General features: G+C 46.6%; 1 protein-coding gene across 11 annotated transcripts in view; it reads right to left on the minus strand.

The window, feature by feature from the left end:
- Positions 1 to 24,792, minus strand: part of NAV2 (neuron navigator 2) — a 732,958-nt gene that overhangs the window by 35,859 nt on the left and 672,307 nt on the right. For all 11 annotated transcript variants that reach the window (XR_013550161.2, XM_078433316.2, XM_078433314.2 and 8 more), the window contains 8 exons: positions 23,499 to 23,659; positions 21,494 to 21,682; positions 15,224 to 15,276; positions 9,791 to 9,814; positions 9,602 to 9,676; positions 4,975 to 5,058; positions 4,477 to 4,588; positions 3,007 to 3,152 (listed from right to left, as the gene is read on the minus strand). Coding sequence is in view for 10 of the 11 variants with exons in the window: in XM_078433316.2 (XP_078289442.2) it covers positions 3,007 to 3,152; positions 4,477 to 4,588; positions 4,975 to 5,058; positions 9,602 to 9,676; positions 9,791 to 9,814; positions 15,224 to 15,276; positions 21,494 to 21,682; positions 23,499 to 23,659 (844 nt within the window). In the remaining variant the exon portion in view is untranslated. The remainder of the gene's footprint in view (positions 1 to 3,006; positions 3,153 to 4,476; positions 4,589 to 4,974; positions 5,059 to 9,601; positions 9,677 to 9,790; positions 9,815 to 15,223; positions 15,277 to 21,493; positions 21,683 to 23,498; positions 23,660 to 24,792) is intronic.

Consider the following 24,792-nt stretch of genomic DNA (forward strand, 5'->3'; position numbering starts at 1 on the left):
TGTCAGCCTGGCACGGGCTGCCACCCAACACCCAGGCCTCGGCAACACAGAGACATGCAGACAAAAGAGCACTTAATTCTCCCACGACTCCCCCCCAACCCCCCAACCAATGACAGAGGTTCCCAACAGCTCTCTTGAATCAGTGCAGTAAGGGAAGAAGAGTTATCTGGTGCTGACAGCTCAAAGGACTGGACCTGTGGGTAACATTCCATGCCTACTCCTGCTTCGAGGCTAGATGCCAACAGCAAGACAGAGCCTGGCTCAGCAGATGGATGTCGGGAGGATGAGGTTACACAGCAACAAAGCAGGATGCTCAGACATGGTGGCGGATGCGGGTGAGATTAGTCATATCAATGGATGGGTTAGCTTGGTATCTGATATTAACGGTGGTCTTGCTTACCTCATTGACCTGCCAGGGAAAACGCAAGCAAAAATGGGGGAGGGGAAGGAAAAAAGACAATTTTTAACAGAGAAAGCCAGTGACAGGGAAAGCTTCGGACTTCTCAGACACGACATGGCTAATGATAAACACCACACACACAGGAGGTTTCCGGTAAGAACGTGAATCTTTCAGGGCATTAGGGGCATCTTCCTCCGTGAGGAAAGGCAAGGACTAGTGCTTCTGGAAGGCCCTATAGTCCGAGTTCTTCCAGCTTCTTTGTCTAGTTGAAATGACGGCCCCCACCTTCCTGTGCTTCTCACCCTGTGTCTTTTATCAGCCATCTCTCTGCGCCTTAACTTGTTTTTGGCATGTCTGTGTCTTCTTCTCTCAGCAAGAAGGGCTTCACTGCTGCACTAGGCCCCATCGCAGCCCTTTGGAAGATCTCCTCAGGAGTTCCTGCTATCCTGGCATACGCGTAAGAACAAGCAGGGAACTAGCCACCTGGCTTACTACTCAAACAGTGGGTGTTTGTGAGAAATTTATTAGCCATATTGGGTACAGGGAACTGGTACCTCACAAATTCCCCACATCATGCGACGGATCTGAAAAGTCCAATGAGAGTATTTATTCTAGTGAGAATCAAGAGTTAAAGTGCAGGGTCTTCTCTGAAAGCCACAAGCACGTATTTTCTAGAGCCAAAAAGTTAAGTTTTGTCTTAAAAAAAAGGTCTTTTAAAAAAGGGATTTCCTTTTTCCTAAAATCCTTCTTTCCTTCTGAAAACATCCTGGAGGTTTTCTTAGCCATTAAAGAATTCAGAAACAGGCCATTCTGAAATAATTAATGGGATTTTTTTTACCCATCAGGATTTCATCCATAACGAATGGCATGTCCAGCGTGTGGCTGATCAAGTTCCCATTTCCTGCTTTTCACCGTATTTCCAGTTATAGAAACAGAAGGATCTAGTACACAAGCCATCAACCTAAATCCTTGCCTCTCCCTGTGGTCAAAGGCCAGGTGGAAGAGGAGATTGCAAAGATCAGACAGAATTAAGCTTTGGGATGATCTGAGAGTGTCAATTATCCATCCTCCCCAATTCTACTGATAACCTAGAACTGTCTTACAGCAAATAAATATGTTTTATTTTTTGAATTGGAGAAAATGGATATACACTGTTTTTCATAGAAAAGAATTCTCTCTCATCACCTTGACAATCAAGTCAGACCATAGTTACCAACAATATATTAGAAACAGCAACATACGTTAATCCTCTAAAAGGCACGGCGAAGGAGCTGACTGAAAGCCATTAGTAACAAAGAAAAAATTTAATCATTAGGAGAGGGTTGCACTGAACCGGCCTTACAGTCTTCCAGCGCAAGCGATCAACAACCGAAATCACTCAAACCTCAACTCCTCTATTGGTAGACCTCGCCACCCATCCAAGATAACACGAAATGAGGGAGAAGTATGTGGGATGAATGAGGACGTTGAAGCTACTCTGAACACAAGATGCGGTCAGCACTGACAGATGGGGCCCTTTGAGCACTAGCCCCCTCCAGGTCAATCTGGGGTATCCCTGTGCTGAAGACAGGGGGCAGCAAATGTCTCAGAACTCCACAGCCTCCACACAACTAAAACTGGGTGGGTAGGGGGCTCCTGGCTGGCTCAGTCCGTGGACTGTGCAACTCTTGATCTCAGGATGGTGAGTTCAAGCCCCATGGTGGGGGTAGAGCTTACTTAAAAAAAATGGCGGGCGTGTGAAATATTTCCAGGAGAATGGGAAAAAAACTGCTCCAGACACCACAGCACAGAAATTCAAGCAGTTCATTGGGATTATGGAAACATGGAGAAACAATGTATTGGAAACTGGGTCTATCAAACTCGCTGTTTTGAAGTACAACTCTCCAGTTTAAAACCTTGTCCTAACTCCTAACATCTAAATTGTGACGCTTTTTTTTTTTTTAATGTTTCTTTCTTTCTTGGAGAGAGAGAGAGAGAGAGAGAGAATATCTCAAGCAGGCTCCTCACTGTCAGTGCAGAGCCTGACACGGGGCTCCAACTCACTAACTGAGATCGTGACCTGAGCCAAAACCAAGAGTGGATGCTTAACGGACTGAGTCACCCGGGCGCCCCTACACCATGACACTTTTACTTACAGGACGCGGTCAAAAACCGTTTAGAGAAAAGTTGGTTTAACGCTGTCACAGCAGTCAATTGTGTCAGTAAGCAGATAAGGATTATCAATGATGACGGGATAACTGGTAACACACACCCTCCACCCCAGAATAGCTAAGGAGAAACCACTGCAGAGTACCCTTGCTCTAGTGCCTGGAACTCTGTGGCTATAGCATGTGATGATGACGACACAACATGTATATGAAATGGAAGATGAGTATGCCACATAAAGTCTCATGAAACAGAAAAACTACAAGGTGGTGGTGGTTTCGTAAGTCCTGGTGTTTGGCTGAGCACAGCACTGAATTTGGTAGAAACCTATCCATAGGCTTCTTTGGACCCGGTCTCAAAGGCCTATGCTCTGAAGTTAAGAGCGAGCCTGGGCTCTTTCTGGGGTGGGGGTGGGGCACTGGTCTGCTAGGACCCACGGAAGTCTTGGGATGCACACTCACCCAATTCTTCCTCTTCTTCTTCTTCGAGTCACTCTCTATGTTGCTGCCCACACTGGAGTGGCTGGTGGCACTGTTGATGCTGGAGACGCTGTCAGAGGAGTGCTGTCTGCGGATGCGGAGGTCTGCAGACTGGGAGGTACCATTTCCTGGAGACCCAAGGCAGGAGATCAGCAGCTGCTGCCTGGAGCCCAGTCCTTTGTCCCAGGGAATGGCTTTTATACCTGAATCCACACACACCCGAGTATTTCCCATTAGACACCACCTTCTACTCTCAGCAGCTGGTTTGAAGATCCGTGAGCAGGTGGAAGCTACGCCCCCTTTAGTCAATTCAATGAGGGCCCATTCTATCCGCTTCACCAAACAGAAGTCAGCGGAGGCTTCAAGACAATCCCCCCCTAACACCAGCTCTCTCAAGCTTGAGACAGGCACCCAATCCTGTTTCTGAACCGTGACAAGTCACCTGTATTATCAGGCCACCCCGAGCCCCATTCTGCTCTGTACGCTCCTGCTTCACGAGCCTTCTTTTGTCTCCTTGGAGATGCCGAGCCCATCTCATCTCGGGGTCCTAACGTGTGCTATTCCCTCTTCCTGGAATGCCCCTTGCGCTTCCTTGGGCTGGCCGGCTCTTGCCAATCCCTCCCATTTCGATCCTGTCATTACTCTTCAGGAGGCCTGACAGCTGAAATAACGGTGACGCCAGAAATCACACTGTCTGAAAGAGCAGTGACACCGAAATAAAATTTGCAGCCAGTTTTCTGCACAAGCACAGAACGAAATCTAAGAGCACTGGTGTCAGAGTCAGAGAGACCTGGGTTCCAGTCCCACTTCGGCATCTTATACTCTGGAAGTGACTCAAGCAGCCCGATGCAAAGGACCAGCACTGCGCTCATAAGGTTGTTGCGGAAACGAACGAGATAACTAATAATTGAAAACACTGAGCGGAGGGGCTTAGAACACAGCGCGTGTTCCATAAATGCTAGCTATCACCGTTACTTCTACCATGACCACTAAGGCCACCGTTGTGGGAGGGGGAGGGCAACTCCGCCTCACAGCTCCATTTCTCCCCGCAAGTAAGACACACGCGGATGAAGCAATTCGCTCGGGAAGATTTTCCTGGACAAATAAGAGATGCCTACTTCAGGGTAGCCCAAGTCAATATGGAAATACCAGAGCATGACTGAGGTTAAGGGCTTCAGGCATAAGGACACAGGCGAAGCGAAACACTTCGCCACTTTGCCGATGAAACGTATTTTCTTCCATTTTTGAGACACAGCAGGGAAGAGGCTGAGCCAGAAGAGCTACCTTCCCGGAGGCCTGGAGTTACTGGATTCAAAGTGTTTGCCTCCCAGGACCTGAGTGACTGACGTGGACACACACCCTGGGGCAGGGAGACTGCAGCGCGTGTTGTCAGGGGAGGGCTCCTAAGGGCAGGCAGGTGGTTGGTCTAGAAGGCTGCTCTCCTTCCTTTACCTTTGCAGTTGAGCTCTGGTGTGTTAATTACTCCATTAATGGCAGCCTGAGCAGCTGCGTTCTGTTTCTTTAGCAGCTCGATGGTTTTTCTTAACTCATTCAGTTCTGAATCCTGGGGGACAGAAAAAAATACCAGTCACCCTACCATCATTCTGGACCGAGCTCAAAAGAAGTGCGACTCGGTTTCAGCACGGGCGGGGAGGGAACGAAGGAGTTCCACAAAACCTCTGTCCCATGTATTTAGGTTGCATCAATCTTCAACGGGCACATAAGCACACAGAAGCCGTAGAAATAGGACTGTGAGATGGGTCACAGATGCTGGGGCCGCCCCTTCGTTTAGGTCACTTTTGCACTCAACAGACCTACTCTTTACGATTCAATTCCCATAGTTCAAGTGCACTAAAATCTCTACTACTCTCTGGAACCAAAGAGAGTATTATTCTTAGGTGTGCTGTTCATCCCAAGCAGGGAGGAGGGAAGCACCCTTTCTTGCTTTACCTTTTGCTCAGCCGTCATGGTCAAACTCTGGAGCCTGATTGTCATGTTTCCAAGACTCTGTTCAAAGGCTGCCACCAGGTGAGCCTGGAGGAGAAAAGACACCACCTCAGTTAGATCACCTTGCAAGGCAAGAGAGCCTATTGGGTGCTGGGTCTTAAGGACTGCAATCCTCACGGAGGCCATGTGAGTTAGCCCCCGCCTAATTCTTCAGCCCTTGGAGCCCCAGTCTCCATCTCTCTTTGGGATCCAGTCACTCCAGCTTTTCACATCCTCAAAAATCCCATGCTGCTTCCCACCTCAGGGCCTTCAGATGTGCTTTCCCTGCTGTCTCCCTAATTTTTACACAACCTTCTCAAGAGATGTAAGCTCACGCCTTCATGACGGCTCTCTCACGTTCACCCTCAAAAGCACGTGGACTGCTGACCTATGTGCATTATGGTGTCACCGTCAGAGACACATGCACTCCTGTGACTGCTGCTTCATTTCTATCTCCTCTGCTCTACGGCACTTTTGTTCACTAAATGCCAAGCTCACAGGAGAGGCTCATATCAAGCATGTTTGTACAAATGGAGGAACAAAGGGGCGCCTGGGTGGCTCAGTCGGTTAAGCGTCCGACTTCAGCTCAGGTCATGATCTCACGGTCCGTGAGTTCGAGCCCCGTGTCGGGCTCTGTGCTGACAGCTCAGAGTCTGGAGCCTGTCTGTGTCTCCCTCTCTCTCTGACCCTCCCCCATTCATGCTCTGTCTCTGTCTCAAAAATAAATAAAACGTTAAAAAAAAATTTAAAAAAACCAAACAAATGGATGAACAAAGCGGTTGGCATTATTTTGCTTGTTATAATCCTGGTTAATAAAAAGTCACCGAAAGGCCCATCTGCTACCTCCTTGGAGAAACCTTCCCCTGTTCTTCCAGGGAGGTAGGACTTTCCCCCAAGGCCCCTCTTTACTTTTATACGCTTCTGTTAGAACACGACATCAGACACACCACTATTCTCTATAGTGCTAGGACATCTTGAAAAATATGTATCCCACTTTCAGACATGTTAAAAATGTAGGGAAAAAAACCATGTATCTTAGAATTGAGAAATGCGGTGTTTTTCTATCTGCCCCTTTCTCCGCAACCTTCTTCAAGAGTAAGATGCAAGCCTGTGTCCTAACATGAAGCCTCTTCCTTCCTCTGTACAGCAGCAGGTGAAATATCGGTTGGTTGACTGAGGATCCTGATAATATGGTTAAAACCGAGAATAAAGAATGGACAAGTGAGCTGATCCTGCTGACTGTTGTTTCTCCATCTATAAAATGGGGGCGATGTCTGTTTTCTTCCCAGGGTTATGGTGAGCCTCAAGTGAAACAACACAGGCGAAAATGGTCTGTACTGTTATGGAATTGCAAAACACAGGAATGAATGGGCACTTTGGGGGGAAGGAAGAGGTTTGGGGCTGGGAAAACAATAAAAAATAGGATGAGAACACAGGTGGGGAGAGATCAAGAAAGGGCTCTAGGAGAGGGGTGGGAAGATACAGGAGGCAGAGGAAGTGGGAGTCTGGGGAGGAGGGAGAAGTAAGATCGGACCACATATGTAACATTCTAGAGGAACATAGGACCGAGGTACTCAGTGAAGAATAAAAGTGAGGTAACAACCAGGGGAGGGGTGGGACACTGTCCTGGGTTGTGGAGAGGGTCAGCAGACATGTCACTTTAAAGAGGAGAGGTGGGAGAAGTCAGAGCCCTTGGTCACTAGACTTCATCAAGCAGGGACAGGTGAGGAGAAGACATATCCAGCATAAACTGTTGGGTCTTTTCTCTAACAGCTGTAGGAGTTATCAGGGAGCAGGACCGCTTATAATAAAAATATTAAGTGGATTAGTCAGTTTCTTTCTGATTGCATTGCCCTCTCATCATTAAAAATTGAGAAAACGTCGATGCAGTTTGAAATCAAGAGATACACTTCAGCTTGCGGGGAGAATATGGCAAAGCCAATCAATTTAAGACAGTTTACACAGTGGATGAAGGAAACAGGGCCAGGGCAAAGACGGTGAAAAGAAATGACTGTTAACCTTGCCATTTCAAAGGAACGCCAAGGTTAAATTTAAAGGACTGAATTTCCATTTATCTTAATTCTTTGATTGCCACCCAGGCCTCTACTTGTAGGCACTCGTACTTTCCGTTCAGTTAAAGACAAAAACCTAACCAAAGAAGACTAGCTATTGAGAAGTGTTTTTGCAAACTCAAGAAGAAGCCGTGTTTGCTCTGAAGAGCTAGAGGTTTGCATTTTGCTGTGGAGAGAAAGGACTGACTTTAGGTCACGAGCAACTGTGAAAACACAGGCCGAGAGGCCGTTCCGAGCCTGGTTTAAAGCCACACAACAGCCTTCTTACCAAGTGCCATTCTCACATTCCCAGGAAAACAAACACGAGTGGTATAAAAACACCCAGAGAAGGTGGCTTTGAGTAGTTTGGCCTAGAAAAACAAATACAGCTTGGCCTGTGAGAAAGACGGCAGACAATAAAACACGTTAGGGCTGCCGGTGGCGTGTGGTAAGACTAAATATTTACTTTGAAACAATACTGGATTTCAATGGCTTTTGTGAGGAGCAGAACACACTTTTGGAATAATAACGATGATGTAAGAGACCTCACCCTGAGTCTTCTGGAGCAGAGGGTAGAGTTCCAAATGGCCCAGCGTAAGGCCCTTTGGGCAGCACAAGGCCACTGGAGGAATTAACCCAAGTTTTCTGATAAGTCAATTCATCTAATTTTTGATATGTAGGGGGCACCAATTGAGAGCAGTAATCCTTAACCAGGGGAGTAGCTCCAAAAATCACCTGAGATGGGGCTTGCTATTAAGTCTCACATTCGGATTATATCCAGATTGCCTCACTGAGTTTGGGGTTTGGTTTTGGATTCGAATGGTACCCACATGAAGACTAACCCACGGAACATCTCTGCATTGTTTTTTTCTTTTAAATAAGTTCTAAGCTACAAAATTCAGATCTCAATCTTTGATGTTCTTTTGATAGCGTTACTGACGGTGGAAGCAGAAAAGAAAACAAAGGAGGATAACGAAACACACAGTGGCCTGGTACATGAGGGTTTAAAAAAATTCAAACACTCCCAGAAATGTGAGAGAACTCAGGAGAATGAACAATGGTGACAGAAGTTACCAGTTACTGGGCTTTTAATTAAGGTCAAGTACCACATGAAGCATTTCATGTGCAGATTTTAAGAGAAATAGTTTCCTTCAGTTGACTCAGGCTCAAGCCAGGCATTACCTGGGCAAAAACCCCAGGCAAATGATTGCTTGGAGTACTGACTCAGCTTCCTGGTCCAAGGAAGACAACCTTTTGAAGTTGCTTTTCATCTTACCAGCATACTATGGGGTTGTGCAGGCTGCTTTGGGACAGGCTCCCACACATGTATCTGTGGTCTCAGATTGGCCCACGCGCTCCCGCAGGAAGCCTTGCTTCAGGAACATCTCAGTGCCTCCTAAAACTGCAGGCTCTGCCTGCTAAACTTCAGCCCTCCCTGGCTCATAGCTCTTCAGCAGGGCTCCTTTGCAGACCAGAGGTCTCTGCCTCCATTCGGACCCCTTAATTCCATAACCATGCCATAGTCAGGAAGCTTCATGAGGAGCAAACTGAACCACCACACTGCTCTGCTTGAAACACACAGATTCAGTAGGAAACCCAAACTCTCCCCCTAACAGCCGGGAGCCAGTGTGATGTGACCTGCCCCTTGCTTTTCTTTGCTGCCTCTTCCTGACTTCCTTCTCCCCTCCACCCGTGCCACTGCCCCATATCCAAGCCATAGATTCTAATTACAATGAGATTTCTTATACTTTCTAAATGCACCAAGACTTCCCCTTGGGCGTCTGCACAAATACATGTATGTGTACACTGGGTAGAATGCTGCCCTCCCCATGCATCCTCCCCTATACAGCATCCCTCAGGTCACCTCCTCCAAGAAGCCCTTCCTGACCTCCCCCCCCGCACCACCAGACTGAGTTCTGCGCGCCTCCTACATGTTCCCACAACCTTCTGCCTCTCTCTCTTAACAGTTAGCCTATTATAGAAAAGTGTTTTGTCTCTCTGCTGTACCAAAGAACACGAAGATGACAGTGACGGTGTCTGCTCTGCTGTTGAACCCACAGTGCCCGGGGCATAGTTGGCACATAAACAGTTGTTGAATTGAATGCTGGTTGGCAGCCCTTCCTGAACACGTAATTGTGCATATTATAATTACAGAACAGTCAGCTATTTATCTGGAGCCTTCGCTTTTTTTTTTTTTTCTCCTGAAGATGAACATTTTCAGAAAGAGGAAGAAAAGGGAAATGAACTTTTCTGACCACTTAATGGATTCCAGAACTGATCACCTGACGACCCAGAGAGCTAAGTATCACCATCCACCACTGCACAGAGGGGCACGTGCAGGCTCAGAGGTGAAAGAAGCTGCCCGAAACACAGAGCCGGAAAGTGCCGGAGTGGACATTTACACCCACGATGCTCAAAGCTCCTGCCCTTCACACTGTACTGCTTCCATGGTGCTCGGGGGCAGGCGGCCGTGAGGAAATGTCGGAAGGGAGCAGTGGCTGCCCCCCCTCCCATGGCTACCGCCCTGTATCTGTACTCACATTTGCTGTCAGCTGGGTGGTCAAAGCTGAAACCTTTTCCTGTGAGGCATCCAGCTCCCGCCGCAGCTTGCGAATCTAAAGACGGCAAGGGACAGAGTTACTTGCTCAAAGCGTCCATTCCCAGCTGGCGCTGGGTGAAGTAACTGATAATAGTGACAGAGGAAATCCAGCCGGCAAACTGTTCCTTACCTCTGACTGGCATTTTTCTTCTGGCTGTAAAGAAATCATAAGGGAAATTAGACCAGTTGAGGAACAAAGAACAGCGCAATGCAGCCTGTGGTGAATAGCACATTTGGATGCTTACAGGAGTCCCGAAGTTATGAGTTTTGTTCCTGGTGTTATTTTTTTGGATAAACTGGTTCAGTTAATTTGACCAATCAGAACGGCCAAGTACAGACGGCATATTATTTTAAGAAATTAGGAAGACTTTTGGTTGTGATTTTGGTTGTGAGGAGCCCCTCTGCTCCCGTGTGGAGATAATAAGTTTGGGTGCTCAGGAGAAGGTGTGATGAGAAGGGGATGAGCCAGGGTAGGGATGCCAGATTTAGCAAATAAAAATAAGTATATCCCATGCTACACTGGGGACAATTTATATTAAAAGGTTATTTGGTTTTTGTTTTTTTTTAATGTTTATTTTTGAGAGAGGAGGAGGAGGAGAAGAAAAAGGAGGAGGAGGAGAAGAAAAAGGAGGAGGAGGAGAAGAAAAAGGAGGAGGAGGAGAAGAAAAAGGAGGAGGAGGAGAAGAAAAAGGAGGAGGAGGAGAAGAAAAAGGAGGAGGAGGAGAAGAAAAAGGAGGAGGAGGAGAAGAAAAAGGAGGAGGAGGAGAAGAAAAAGGAGGAGGAGGAGAAGAAAAAGGAGGAGGAGGAGGAGGAGGAGGAGGAAGAAGAAGGGGGGAGGGAGGGAGGGAGGGGCAGAGAGAAGGAGACACAGAATCCAAAGCAGGCTCCAGGCTCTGAGCTGTCAGCACAGAGCCCGATGCAGGGCTCCAACTCACGAGTCGTGAGATCATGACCTGAGCTGAAGTTGGACGCTTAACCCACTGAGCCACCCAGGCGCCCCCGAAATTATTTGTTGTCAATCTGAATTTCTAATTTAACTGGGCATTCTGTATTTAATCTGGCAATCCTAGCTGGGGGAAAAGGACTGTTCACGGGGTAACTGCCCATGTCATTCCTCCCTCTCCTGTTTCCGGGGCACTGCCTCCGAAGTGAGGGAAGGTGGGAGCCCCATCAGCCTGTCTGCTGATTCCCCAGGTTGTGAGGAAGAATGGGCCTTCACCTTCCTGCTGCCCCAACTCAAGTCCCCCAGTTTCCTGCTACTCTGGGAAGTAAAGGTGAAGCCCGTGGGCCCTTGACTGGCAGAATCTTCCATCCAGCGCCCTGTGTCTGTGGTGACACAGCCACCTGCTAGCCAGGGACCATAAGACTACCTCTCTCCTTCTATAGGGGGAACCTGCAGCAGAGGGAACCTTTCTTTCACTCTCCTTGGGTTCTCACAGGGGCCCAGAAAGGAAGACACCCCCCCCCCCCAATTCTGGGCAATGTTGGAAGTGTTCCCACCTTCTCTCCACCCCTCCATTTGCACTTCCCCAGGGTTGAAGCAGTGACTTGGGAGCCAGGTAGGCAAGTGAAAATCAGTAAGGACTGTTTTGTCCTTGGGTGTTAGATGTGTGTCTTAAGCCAATTTCACCAGTGATAAACCCATTATTAAAATATCAGCATCTGACTCTGGTGTCTACTTTTGTTATTAGTTCAGAATGCAGAACTACCAGTATGATTCATTAGACCCTGCAGACCCTACACCCATCGGCTGGGGCAGGTGGGGGCTGTTTCCTGTCTGGTCTCCCTTCGCCCTGTTCCTCACCCCATTGCCCTGACTCCTGATCCTCTCCAGGAGGGTCCTTCCTCCAGCTGGCTTCGAACAGCAGCAGCTGGGTTTTAGGAACACGGGGGCCAAATCGTTTAATTCTGGCAGTAACCCCACAGAATAGGTCCGTATTCCTTCTGAGGCACAGAGAGGTTAGGTTATCTTGCCTGAAGTCACACAGCTGGACACTCTCATCTAAGAAACGCTTTCAGGAAAATGCTGGGAGGTGTCCTCAGGACTTCCTCTTCCCTCTCTGGGAATATTCACCCGTCCCTCTTTGTTTATCTGTTCATCCATTCATGCCCACTACCACCACCTATCAAATATTTGCTGATATCCTACTATGTGCCAGGCACTGTTTGAAGAACCTGGGATACAGCTGTGAGTATGACCAAGTCCCTCGCCGCATGTTGCTTACAGTCTGGTAATAAGTAGCATTTACGGAATGCTTATCGCGTGCCAGAGACTGTTCTAAGCCCTTTCTACTTTTTAGTCTTCATAACAACCCTTTGGGCAGGTACTAACATTATTCACTTACATTTCGCAAATGAGGAAACTGAGGCACAGGGAGGTTGAATAATTTGCCCATGGTCACAGCTATTAAGAGGGAGAGGTGGGACTGGACCCAAGGCAGTCTGGCTCTCGAGTCTAGGATCTTAACAAGCACATTCTCCTGCTCTTTTACTACGGATAAGGTCCCTGACTTTTGAGTCTGACCCAAAGGACAAAGTTAACAGTGAGAATGTCACAGCTATCTAACATTTGGGCGGCTGACGGAGGTCGGTCAGCAGGCTGAACCATCCATATAGGATGAGCCCCACTTCTAAACACTCCTAGGGGCGCCTGGGTGGCTCAGTCGGTTAAGTGTCTGACTTCAGCTCAGGTCACGAGGATCTCACGGTCCGTGAGTTCGAGCCCCGCGTCGGGCTCTGGGCTGATGGCTCAGAGCCTGGAGCCTGCCTCCGATTCTGTGTCTCCCTCTCTCTCTGCCCCTCCCCCGCTCATGCTCTGTCTCTCTCTGTCTCAAAAATAAATAAAACGTTAAAAAAAAATTAAAAAAAGAAAGAAATATTAAATAAATAAATAAATAAATAAACACTCCTATCCACGGGCCTAATACTCCCCCCCTTCCCCGTACCTCTGCCACTGTCACTCTGCCCACTGTCTCAGGGTTGGACCCCTGTTCTTAATCTTACCCCCGGCTGCTGCTCTGGAAGCTCTTAAGTGAAGCTAGGAGCCTCCCTCCATTTAGCAGTTCCTGCCCTCTACCGGCCAAGAAAGCCGGTCTAATGCCCGATGTGGCCCCTTCCATTTTCTCCACTGCAAGGCAAAGTCTACTCCATGACTTCTTCATGGCAGTCGCTCAGCAACTGTTGCCTTTTCTTTCCTTTATAATTAAAATCACAGGCAATTTTCAGCCAGAATGAGCATTCTTGAATATCCAAGAATTACAGAGATTTCAGGGAAAAACCTATTATCATCCAATAAGAGCCTTCAACAGCACTCAGCTCTTAAACAGACTCTTTGGTCTGGGTTGGTGGCAACTTACGAAACTCCAACAATCTCTTTTTAGAACGAGAACTTGTTCGCTTTAACATTTGCCAAGGTGTCTGAGTCTCAGAATTCTATTATTACCAAGTGGCTGATAACAGATGAGGGACCACATGTCCACGCTTGGTGGCAGCAACGTAGTCAGATACAGTTTGGAATTCGCAGACTACTCTGGCGTGGAAACAGGCAAATGTTAGACTTATTTTTTTTTTTAAGTCTGCAAAAGTAACCTATATGCTCAGAGAAGGCACATGTAGAGGACAGTATAGGGGAACCTTTGATCAATGACTTGGTGGAATGTCAGAAGTTGTGGGCACCTACCTCTGAGACCACTGGCTTCCTGACAGCAAGGACAAACTGGCAACTACCCGGAATAATGACATAATTTGTACAAAGTCATATAGTGAGGAAAAAAACAAAGATTAGGCCTCGGGGCTCTTGTCTAGTTACACATGAAGTTGAAACTTATTAGGTCTTTGGTAACGTGTGAATTTTTATCAACTCAGCATAATTTGAAATTTCATGAAAACATCAGCTTCCTGTCCACACACCCAGAGCAAGAGCGACCGAAAGGCCTTGGATGCTAAGAGCCTCCGGCGGGCTGCACGAAGGCAGTGCAGCCAGGAAACGCAAGTGATGGCTTCCTAGGTCCGAATTCTCACAGCGGGGGGGATTCATGCTCTTTCCCTCCAAGGCTGGCCAGTGCAGGCCGGCCCCCATTTCTCACGCTTCTGAGAAGAACCTTCCTGCTCCGCGCTGACGGGAAACTCCGGGCACTCCGCTGGGAAAACAAGGGGCTTGGGGATGGCGATGCCTGTGGTAGCCACTCTGCACCCACCCTATGGAACTAGGGTCCCAGGTCCCGAGGTGTCCTTGGGTGCGTCTGGCTTCCTCCTTCAGCAGCAGGCTCCTCTGCCCACCCGCACCACATCCTTGGGGTGTAGCCCAGAGCCTCACATCCACACAGGGCCAGTAAATCCTGTCAAAGCAGTAAATCTAGGTTTGAAAGTACTATCTTGGCACCCATGTCGCAGAGTTGCCCTCTAGAAGACAGGACTTCATGTATGTACTAGTTGAGATTTAGAAGGTCATGTCTATGGCTTTCTTAGTAGGTAGTGGCTTCGGCAATCCCTCTTACTAACGAAAGTGAGGACTCTGTGATGAAATTTCGGACAAGGTGACCGGCTCAGGAACGAGGTGTTTGGAGGTGGCAAGGTGGGTCGGAGCAGAAAAGATCCTCTCTAGGTCCTTCAAATCAGAGCATGTCAGCGCTCACTGAAGTCTGTTTGTGCTTGCTATCGGCCTAAGAAAGAGCAGTTAGGCTCTGGTCTCTTTAACTTGACTTCAGCATGGCCTTTAAACTTATAAGGGGCCATAGACAGTTTGTCCCGCGAGGTCTCTAGCCCAGGAGCCTGGCGTTACCAAAAACTGACTTATTAAAATGTCTGTCCTCCATGGAACTAAGGGCTAAAGGATTTCCAATTCTTAATGAGTAAAATGATTTTTTTCCTATAGGAATTCCCAAGTTAAAATTTTTAAGATAAATAGCCATGCACAGAGCTATAAAAAGTAAAAACCTCTGAACAAATCCAGTACCATCTTTCGATTCCATTTGGCTTTTGTTCAGTAGACCACTCAGTGATGATAGCCAACCTTCAAGAGCTTACTCTGTGCTGTGCACACTGTATTTAGTGCTTCCCATGCATTTTCTTATTTCATTCAAGCCTATTTTCTGAACACCTACTATATGCTAGGCTTTGTTCTAGGCACTAAGAATGAAAACAGAAAAAGTCCTTGCCCTCAAGGAATTTATACTGTCGTGAAAGGCCATCTCCCTCACAGTAGGGGCTGCTATTCTTTCCACTTCACAGATAAAGAAACTGAGGCAGACAGAAGACTAAGTTATTTAAGGCCTTTCTTTTCTAAGGCTACCAGCAGGTGGCCAAGGCTTTTCACACATTCTAACTAGTTACCACCCAAAGCACAATGCCACTTTAACAAAGTGAGCTCCTGACTTACTGGTTGATACATTATGATCAACAGCTGTTTGTGAATTTCAACTCTTGTTCCCTATTAAACGATTCCCTTATAATGGAAATGCTTTCTCTAGGAGAAATGACTTTATATTTTATTCTTGATACACTTGATAAAGGAGCCCCAGTTCTCATGATCATAGCAATGCATACAGCATTGATTTATACTCACCGTAGAATAAATTGAAGACGTGCTGGAAACCAAGGAGAGCGAGGATCCGTGAACTGTTTAGAAAGAAAAAAAAAAAAAAAGGTGAACTGCACAACCGGCTACTATGGAGTCTAAGAAGGAGAGAGGAAGAGAAACTCAACATTATAGGCAGCTTAATCTCGCCTGGACCCAACTTTTCCTCATTTGGTGACAGAGTCAAGTAAAATAATTTGCTAAGGGAGTCTCTTCTCTTTTGGCACATTTTTTTCCTATAACCTCTAAATACCTTTCTCCCCTATGAAAATAACCCATGATTACTAAATAAAAGTTTTCAAGTACAGAGAAGTGTTAAAAAAACATACTCACTGCCATTATCTAAGTGACTCATAATTCTATTACCCAGAGGCAACCTGCTACCTGTTCCATTCCAGCACATTTTACTCCTTTCTTTTTTTCTAACATATTCCTTCAGGGTTGAGATTGTGTTGCACATCTATTCTGTACCCTGCTAGCAACTCTCACTTGTGTATGCACAAAGATGAGCCGATTGTTATCAACACAGGAAGCTGGCTGCTCACCATAGCAAATTCATTCTAGATGTACTTGTAGTAGAGCACTTGTGTAGAAGATACATCTACTGAAACAGAGATTCTTCTTTCGATTTCTACCATGTGTACAAAATGACAAGCAAGCGGTGTCCTCTTTTTCGTTCCTGACTGGTACCTTTGACTTAGAACCATCTTCACACCCTCTTCGCGCCCCTTCCTGTCCCCAGCCAGGGGAGACATTTTATTGTTTTCATACAACTTTAAAACATGGTCTTTTCTTGGACTAAGTATCCCAGCTGACTTCTCTTTCTGGGAACTAGATTCTTTAATGACATTTTCTTAGGAATCTCTCGACAACTTTGTGAAAGATGTAAATATGCCTGTGGAGACATCAGAGACCTTTAATTGGGCACAGCTTTCCTGACCACGAGTGGAATGTTCTACCCCCACACTCGCTGTCCCCTGTGGTCTGAGAGTGGGAGGCTGGGGAGTTAACTTTCCACGTGCACTAAACGGCTTGCACTTACCACCCAAGAAGCGAGCTCAACTTAGATCAGCAGTCGGCAGAAGCTACCTGCCCACAAGATATCCGACCAACAGTTCAGCCCGCCACCCAGGTGTCTCCACACTGTGTTCCCATAAACCTCCCGACCTCCAGCTCTTCCTTTATGCGCTCCTATCACATTCTGAATCCCGCACCTCTCTCTCGAGCATGCCCTTCATTGCACTCATCTGCCTCAGAGTCTCTGCCCACGCAGTTCCCTTTGTTTAGGACGCTTCTCATTTCTGCCTACCCACATCGCCAGGATCAGCTCAGACAATGTCTCTCCATGGACCTTTTCCTCGTTTCCCTGCCTGCCGCCACTGGATGCACCTCCTCCCTCCTCTGAACCCACACAGTTCCTTGCTTGCCTGTCCAGCCCTCTTCTCTCTTAGAAGGAGCCTGCTTTTCTGAGGCTATCCTTATACCATCACTCACATCCACCTTCCTTAGCAATGCTTAGGGTTACAGATCTTCTCCACCCACGACTTCTCTGGCCCATGGCCCATAAGAAATCAGTTTATGGTGTTCATGGCCAATAACGGCTTTCAGTGTTAATACGTTCAGATGTTAGCAGACACCTCTCATGCTCCAACCTAGTGGCCTAATGTTCTAAAGGGGTAAGTAACTTTAGTCCCATGACACGGGTAGTAGGGGCAGATTATACTGGAGGCCAAGTTGGGGGAAGAGACGTGGGTAATACGTAGCCACCCTTCGGTCACACTCCCTGCTCAGCCAGCACGGGGCTGCAGTGTGGAACTGGGCTGCTGGAAAATGGAACTTTTTTTCTTCTCTCTAGCTTGTACACACAGACTTACTGACACTGCCTTCAGCAATATCCTAGTGCAAGCTTAGGGCCGCAGGCGGAGAACAGCATATCTGGCAGGCTTCAGTGGAGGTAATTATTTTTCTCTGCAATTAACTCCTCTCACTTGGTAAATAGCAATAGCAAGGCCAAAAGAATAGCAATCCAAAAGAAGATTTCTTGATTTCCAGAGTCAACCCCAAACTGAATGTGGCTTGCCTGAACCATTACAGTTGGCCTTGTTTCAAGTGAACTGAACCGAATCAGAGCCTGGGTTATGTGGCTTGGATACTTTTGGACAGCAAAATGCACACAAGACCTACAAAGCCAGAACAGCAAAAGCACGCCATGCATTTCCCACCCTATACCCATAGCTCTAAAACTCTGAAGCTATGAGGCCCAGCAGAGGCTTGTGTGGGCCATCTCTGCCCCTGAGTAATCTGAAATCCAGAGAGGTTAAATGGTCTGCTTAAGGTCACACAGCATTCAGGAACGGGATTGCTGATCAGAAGTCTGGAGATACTTTTGCCCTTGATTTACTGGTTCTACTGGATTTACTGGTTTCTGAAAGGCTTTTTTTGTTAAAGCCTTCTGGTATGTTTTAGAATGGTTTCCCCAGCCCCTCATCCAATGTACACAGACACAAGCTGCAACCAAACAAGCGAAAAATGCATATTTGAGAAAAACATGGTTTCACCCCCTCTTTAAGCACAGGTGTGTGTGTGTGTGTGTGTGTGTGTGTGTGTATAGACACAGTGAAACAACAGGGCATATTCTAGCCAATAAAGCAATCAAATGCCCCTGCTGCTACACCTGGCATTTCATGTATATATACATATATATTCAGCTTCATATTAATCAAAGCGCTTTCTCATTTACACTATTGTTTGAAGTGATCCCCATCACCACAGAGAATTTGTAGACACCGTTCAGATGGTAAATGGACCACCCTCTGGAAGGTGAGCATAAGTGAAAACAGAGAACACACTGATGAAGGATCAGGTAAAAAAAAAAAAAAAAAAAAAAAAAAAGCCCAGTTGTGACCAAGGCAGAGCCAAATGTCAAGGTAGGACTGAATAGAGAAACAGAAGGCTGAGAATCGAGAGCTTAGGACCTTAGCCCCCAGGCTACTTCTTCTGCCTGGATTTTGCCATAAATAAAACAGCAATGAAATGGCCCTTGGGGAGGAGGATAAAACCAAACATGACAATTTTAACAATAGCCACCACTGACTGAATACTTGCTATAAACCTCTTTCGAAGTCATTTTGCATTAAATGCTTTCCGGGATTTATCTCACCTAATCTTCCCTTCAATCCTCTGAAGCAGGTACAATTATTTTCTACCTTTTAGCGAACAGGAAATAGGCTGAGCGGGGCCAAGTCCCTTACCCAAGGTCTCATTCATGGCTAACAACAGACATGACAGGATTTAAATCACAAATACGACTCAGGGGCTAGAAACACAAGTAAGTTGCAAAAAAAAAAAAAAAAAAGGATTTATTAACAAGCTGTTCTGTTCCTATGGATTCCATAAGAACCGATTTAGATTGCACTAGCAATTAGGGATGATTGGTAAAGTCCCTGGATTTTTTTTTCATTCAAAGACATACATTTTAAAAATGCCTCAAGCATCTCCCTAAACGTGCGCTATTAAAGTTGACTCTGAGTGCATAATGCATCTGATGGAAATTAATTTACCTGAAATAACTTTGAAAGGTTGCATCTGGGCCATGCCTGCACCTAATCTACATATTTATGATTCCAACTTCCTTCAAAATGGAAAGTGCTAATTAAATCCCACAAAAACCTCACACAAGTACTTGTGCTAATTCTTTTTAAATTTCTATCCTGCTTTCTGGCAGATGATATACCTAATGGACTCTTGTAAGGAGGTTCCATTTGGCCCAAACATGAGATGTAAAAATTTCCCCCAACTGTTTCCACAACACGGGGATTTAAAAATTCAAAAGGGGGGCGGGACTCTTTACCCAGCGGAATTGAAAACACCTAATTGCACAAGCTCTATTTTGTTTTTGTAATGTAATATCCCTGGAAGAAAGAAAATCAATTTGATGCAAAATTTCACAAAAGATGAAATTGTTACGTGTTCATAGTATATCGACCGCAGTCCCTACCTTCTACCTCTCAAATTTGAGTTTTACCTCTGCCCTTCAGTTCCACATTACCATGAATCATTAGGGTTTACAAAAGTCTAGACACTGCTTGTGGGCAAGCATTTTTTATCAATGTCACTTTGACATCCCAGATATTCAACGGTTGTGCTGCCTGACAGCTTGATTCCAGATGGAATAAATAAAAGCTCTCTGATGATGATACTGTAATGGTTCTGGATCTTTATGAGGCGAAGTCTGCTTGTTTGGACAAGTTCAGTTCTGAACACGGTTCACTCAGGTACACACACGACAGGGAAGATGAATAGAGCACAGGACCCACTCCCTATGGGAGTCGTCACCGGGAGGGCTGGGGGATGCTCTGTGGTCATGCTTTGGCCAGCACACTGACTAGAAAAAAGTTCAAGACAAACCGCCTACTCCTTCACCTTAGGGTCAACATATCCACTATTACTACTGCCCTGAGTGGTTAGAGAGCTCATTTCTAGCTCTTCAATCCAGCAAAACACTCTTCGGGAACTCAGGCTCCACCCTTCCTTAATCCTCTGTCCCAGCAGGCTCCCAAATATGGATTTACAGACTTGCTCCCTGTCACTCACTGGATGTCACTGGATGCAAGTGACACATAAATCAGGGTGAAGGAAGGGACTGAAGTCTCTAGGAAGATGAACCAGGGGGCTACTGCCCTGTAACTAAACTCTTACAATTTTTGTAAACAAGTATACTGGGCAAAAGCAGAAGCTTTTATTCGGTTTCTTTCCCTCTTGATTTGTTCAGGGATTTCTTTTTTTTTTTTTTTTTTAATTTTTTTTTTTCAATGGTTTTTATTTATTTTTGGGACAGAGAGAGACAGAGCATGAACGGGGGAGGGGCAGAGAGAGAGGGAGACACAGAATTGGAATCAGGCTCCAGGCTCTGAGCCATCAGCCCAGAGCCTGACGCGGGGCTCGAACTCATGGACCGCGAGATCGTGACCTGGCTGAAGTCAGACGCTTAACCGACTGCGCCACCCAGGCGCCCCTGTTCAGGGATTTCTTAAGACAAGTTTGTTCTCTCCTCCCAGAAGGATGCTGGGCATATACTTTCCCACTCTTACAGGGGCTGGGAGTAGGGGGAAACACCCATAACACCCTCCCCTCCTCCACATTCTCTTCTGCCACTGACACACACACACACACACATGCACGCACGCACGCACAAGGCACAACTAGAGCTATGGCCTTAGCCTGGGCTTCAATTGCTCTGGGAGTCCCCATCCCCTAGCTAGGGACTCCTAGTTGCCTAGCTGCCAAGACATCTCGGCTGACACTGAGTCTACAGCCTAGGACGTATAATAACGTTACTGGGTTAACATTTGTATATGTTATTGAATTCTCATAATTTCATGAGCTGGTTTCTATTACCACTCTCAAAAACAAAAAACAAAAAAAGGAAGTACAGAGACACGAAGCAACCCGTCCAAGATCGTATACCCAAGTTGGGGCACTAGATTCAGACCTTCGAAGTCTTCCTCCATCTTTTTAACCACTAGTCAAATGAGGACTGATTCTAATGTCCTGTCATTCCCACCTTCAGGAAGCTTTTCAGGGGTGGGGCTGATGCCCCTCCACAGCATTTTGACTGCTTGCTTCCCTAGCTCCCACCTTAAGTGAAAGAACAAAGGGACAGAGAGATGAACCGAGTTAGGAAGACAGCTGGCAAAGAAGCCCACAGCTATGTTCTCCCAAAATTCTGATTAAAATGAACAAAACATAAAGATCCGACCCAACGTATTCACAATTTGTGAGCAAAGAAGAAAAAGGGCATACCTGAAGGGAAAGGGTTTAACCGAATAAACTTAATAAACTGAGAGACAGAAACTTCTGGAGCTGCCCACAGGCCCCCAGAGCCACAAGGGTGCGTCAGCACAGGGAAATGCACTAACTCTCCAGAAACTCACTCTGCCAACATGGTGAGCCAGCAGCGGAACCTCAAGATGGAGGCACATGCCAAGAAGCTGTGGCCCGAGTCCAAGAGGGAGAAGCCCAGAGTGGAACTTGGTCAGCTCCAAGTTCACTCATGTTTCTTCAGAAGCCTCTTCCCTGAAGTCTGCGAGGTCAATGACGAGCCAGACCCTGCTATGCAGAGCTCCCCAGCCCCAACCCCCAGAGTGAGTGAGACAGCTGGCTGGAAACCCTTAGAGGTGGGCTCTCAGGTCATGAACCTGGTGTGGAGGGCCAATTAACCACACTGCATAACCTCAGATGGTAAACCTCCTTGCTTACCTTCTTCAAAGCCATCCCGGAATGAACCCGAGCGGCTCATGGTTCTGCTCTTCTCATCCAGGGACATGGAGCTATTCCGGAATCGGCTGTCAGTGTACGGGTCATACTGCCCATCGGCATTGGAGAGGCTGTGGGTCCTCAGCATGGTTGGGTTGGACAAGCTCATCTGGGTAACAGTGGTGGGACTTGCTGGAATAAAAGGAAAGGAACCGAAAGGTTGGAAGTTCACGTCTCTGTGCAAATCCTGGAAGGGGACGGCGAGGGGACTGATTGGTATCAGCCACATCTGTCCATGCCAACTTCCTTCCCTTGTCTGTTTTCTAGAAGGTAGTCACACCAGCATGTGAATAACAAACTGAGAGCTAAAAATAAGGGAGGAAAGGTGGGTCAGTTCCAAAGCAAGGCTCTGGGCTTCAGCTTTCCAATTTGGCACGTTCGGACAAGCTGGTGTCACCTTCCAGGCATGAGCTAATTACTCCCTGGTCTCATCTGGAACAACTCCCTCTACAGCCAAAGCCCAAAATAGTCCAACCAGGCTTTTGATCAGACGGGAAGCATTTGTGCATGACAAGAAACTCTTGCCTCAAAGAGTTACTCCGGGAAGGAACAATATGAACACAGGTCTCGCTGCCTCCAATGGGGCCCACTTGGTAAGGGTGCCCCAAAGAGCTTCAGTGCGAAGGGGTACATCCACCTTGGCTCAAACGAGCTTTTAAAATTAAAAGTCCTTTCCATTTCAGTACAGTACAGTATTTCCAAAGTATCCATTCACAGTTAATTAAAAATGAAAAGTCAAGCCTCACTTGATTACAAGCCACACCTGTCCTTTAAAGATTCTGTGTTTTGGGGCACCTGGGTGGCTCAGTCAGGTGAGCATCTGACTTTGGCTCAGGTCATGATCTCGCATTTCGGGAGTTCAAGCTCCACACAGGACTCGCTGCTGTCAGCCTGTCAACGCAGAGCCTGCTTCGGATCCTCTGTCCCCCTCTCTTTCTGCCCCTCCCCCACTTTTGTTCTCCCCAAAATAAATAAATATTAAAAAAAGATTCCGTGTTTATTATTCACAATATTCAGAAAAGGCTGCCCTCTGAAGAGTGAGAGGAGATTGAGCAAGATGATTCCCCCCCCATCGGTCTTTGAAGAGTGAGCTCCCATCCTTCCAATCATTTTTTAAGGAATGTTTACTGATTTATTTTGGGTGGGGGAGGGGCAGAGAGAGAGGGGGACAGAGCAAATCCGAAGCAGACTCCGTGCTGTCATCGCAGAGCCTGACACAGGGCTTGGTCCTGTGAACCACGAGATCATAACCTGAACCAAAAGCAAGAGTTGGACGCTTAACCAACTGAGCCACCCAGGTGCCCCCCTTCCCAGTGATTCTAGCCAGGACTGATCTTCTCTTTTTCTAATACTTGCTACCTGATCATATTCAGTTTTTATTACATGGTTTCATACAAAGCTTTGGGTTGTTCTCTTTTACCCTATTTATGAGTCTGTGTGGGTGTGTTTGTTCCTCTGAAAAAGAATCCATTAACATGTCATCAGGGACTGTGTTACAAATTCTTTTCCTCTCCCCACTGTGCCAGTCAAAGCATTATGTCAGTAGTAGGCATTTCCAAGAATAGTTGTTCACTCAAAACCTGATCTTTATTTTCCAGCTTAACAGAGCAATACAGATGACCAAACATGGGGTATGCTATTTCTTCAGATAGAAACTTACATCTTCAGAGGTCTTAGAAATGGAATACATTCTTCTCAAAAATGGAACGATTTGCTCTTTGCTACTACCCTACTTACAACAAACACGTAAATGAATTACTGACTAGAGTACCAAAATCTCTTCTATTTTTTCCTCTTTCTTTTGCCACCAATCTCCTATAATCAAACCACATTGCTGAGGGCTGATCAGACACGGAGAAAGATGTGACCACACGCCTCTTTCACAACAGAAGAGTAACCTCTGCCCCATGGAACTGATCAACGTAGCTAATGATCAGAGGCTACTCACCAAGCTGGGAAAAGTTGAATCTTGTTCCGGAGGGAGAAGTTACACTGGAGCCAGAGGAAAAAGGGGAACTGGCAGCGGTGTCCTGTAGGCCTCCCGCAGAGTGGGACCGTAACCATTCTTTTGCGTCTTCTTGTGTGCGAAGCTGGGAGGTGGGAGTATACCTGGACAGACCGAAGTTAGGCTGGGATTAACTATGAACAGCGCTTATGAAAATGAACACTGTGGAGCCGATGATAAACATACAAAAAAGAAATACAGATCCAAAGATGATGTTAAAAAAAAACCAAAAAACCCACATCACTCCACATCCTGAAACTTATGAAGTTTCTCCAAACCCTTTTTGCTACTTGGCTGCCTTTGGGGAAAACTGTAATTCCTTTCAGTTTGGAGGGAATACATCAAGAAGGCAAGACCGGTAAACGCTCAAAGGAGCCGTCACTGGGCGTATCTGCAGCATGTTGATTCATGATAGTGTCATTTCAAAGCCCCCACCTTGACAGGACTGAAGCAACAAAATGAGCTGCTGTCAGAGCTTCGAGGACGTTTTAATTAGATAGCTCATGGCATCTGCATTCTAGAGCGCAAGCAAGTAGCCATGAATCCCCGTGTATCAGAAACCAGACACGTCATGGAAGGCGTGAGGACACCAGCTTACAGTCCTTGCTGCAATCGATTATCAGAGAAGTCTCCGTAAAAGGAACCCCAAATCACTGGGTTTCACGGAAGTCACGGGCCCACCTCCTCCTTTATTAGGAAATGTATCTGGTCATGGCCTACTGAAAGCCTCTGATGTGCTGGGGGCCTTCACAGACATTATCTTGCCAACGCCTCCAACCCAGCCGGCAAGGCAGATGCTGTCATTCCCATTTTATATTCATTGAAGGGGAGGGCCTGCCTCGAATCACGTGCTGAGATTCCAATCCATCGTATGTCTGATTCCAAAATCCATGCTGTTCGCATTATGCCCGCGGGCAGCATCTCAAATTTCTGAAATGCACAGTGGCCAGTGTGCCTTTGGACTTATATACAGATTACCATGGGGTCACTACTGATTAGGTCAACAGAGGGGTTTCACTTGACTCAAGAAAAAGAGTTGTTGGTGTTTTGGCATCGGACATGAATGTGTGGGGAGGGAGGGAGCTAGGAGGGGGAGGCAGAGTGGGAGGGGACAAAAAAAAAAGTTTCTCCCTTAATGTTTTGGCTATGGTTGACGGACATTCAACTTTCTAGGTCACATCGATTGCATGAAGATAGCCTAGCACGTAGCCCTATTCTGAAAATTTTTTAAATAATT

The sequence above is a fragment of the Panthera onca genome, chromosome D1 (genome assembly GCF_046562875.1).
Source record: "Panthera onca isolate mPanOnc1 chromosome D1, mPanOnc1 haplotype 2, whole genome shotgun sequence".
In the NCBI taxonomy this organism is placed as follows: domain Eukaryota; kingdom Metazoa; phylum Chordata; class Mammalia; order Carnivora; family Felidae; genus Panthera; species Panthera onca.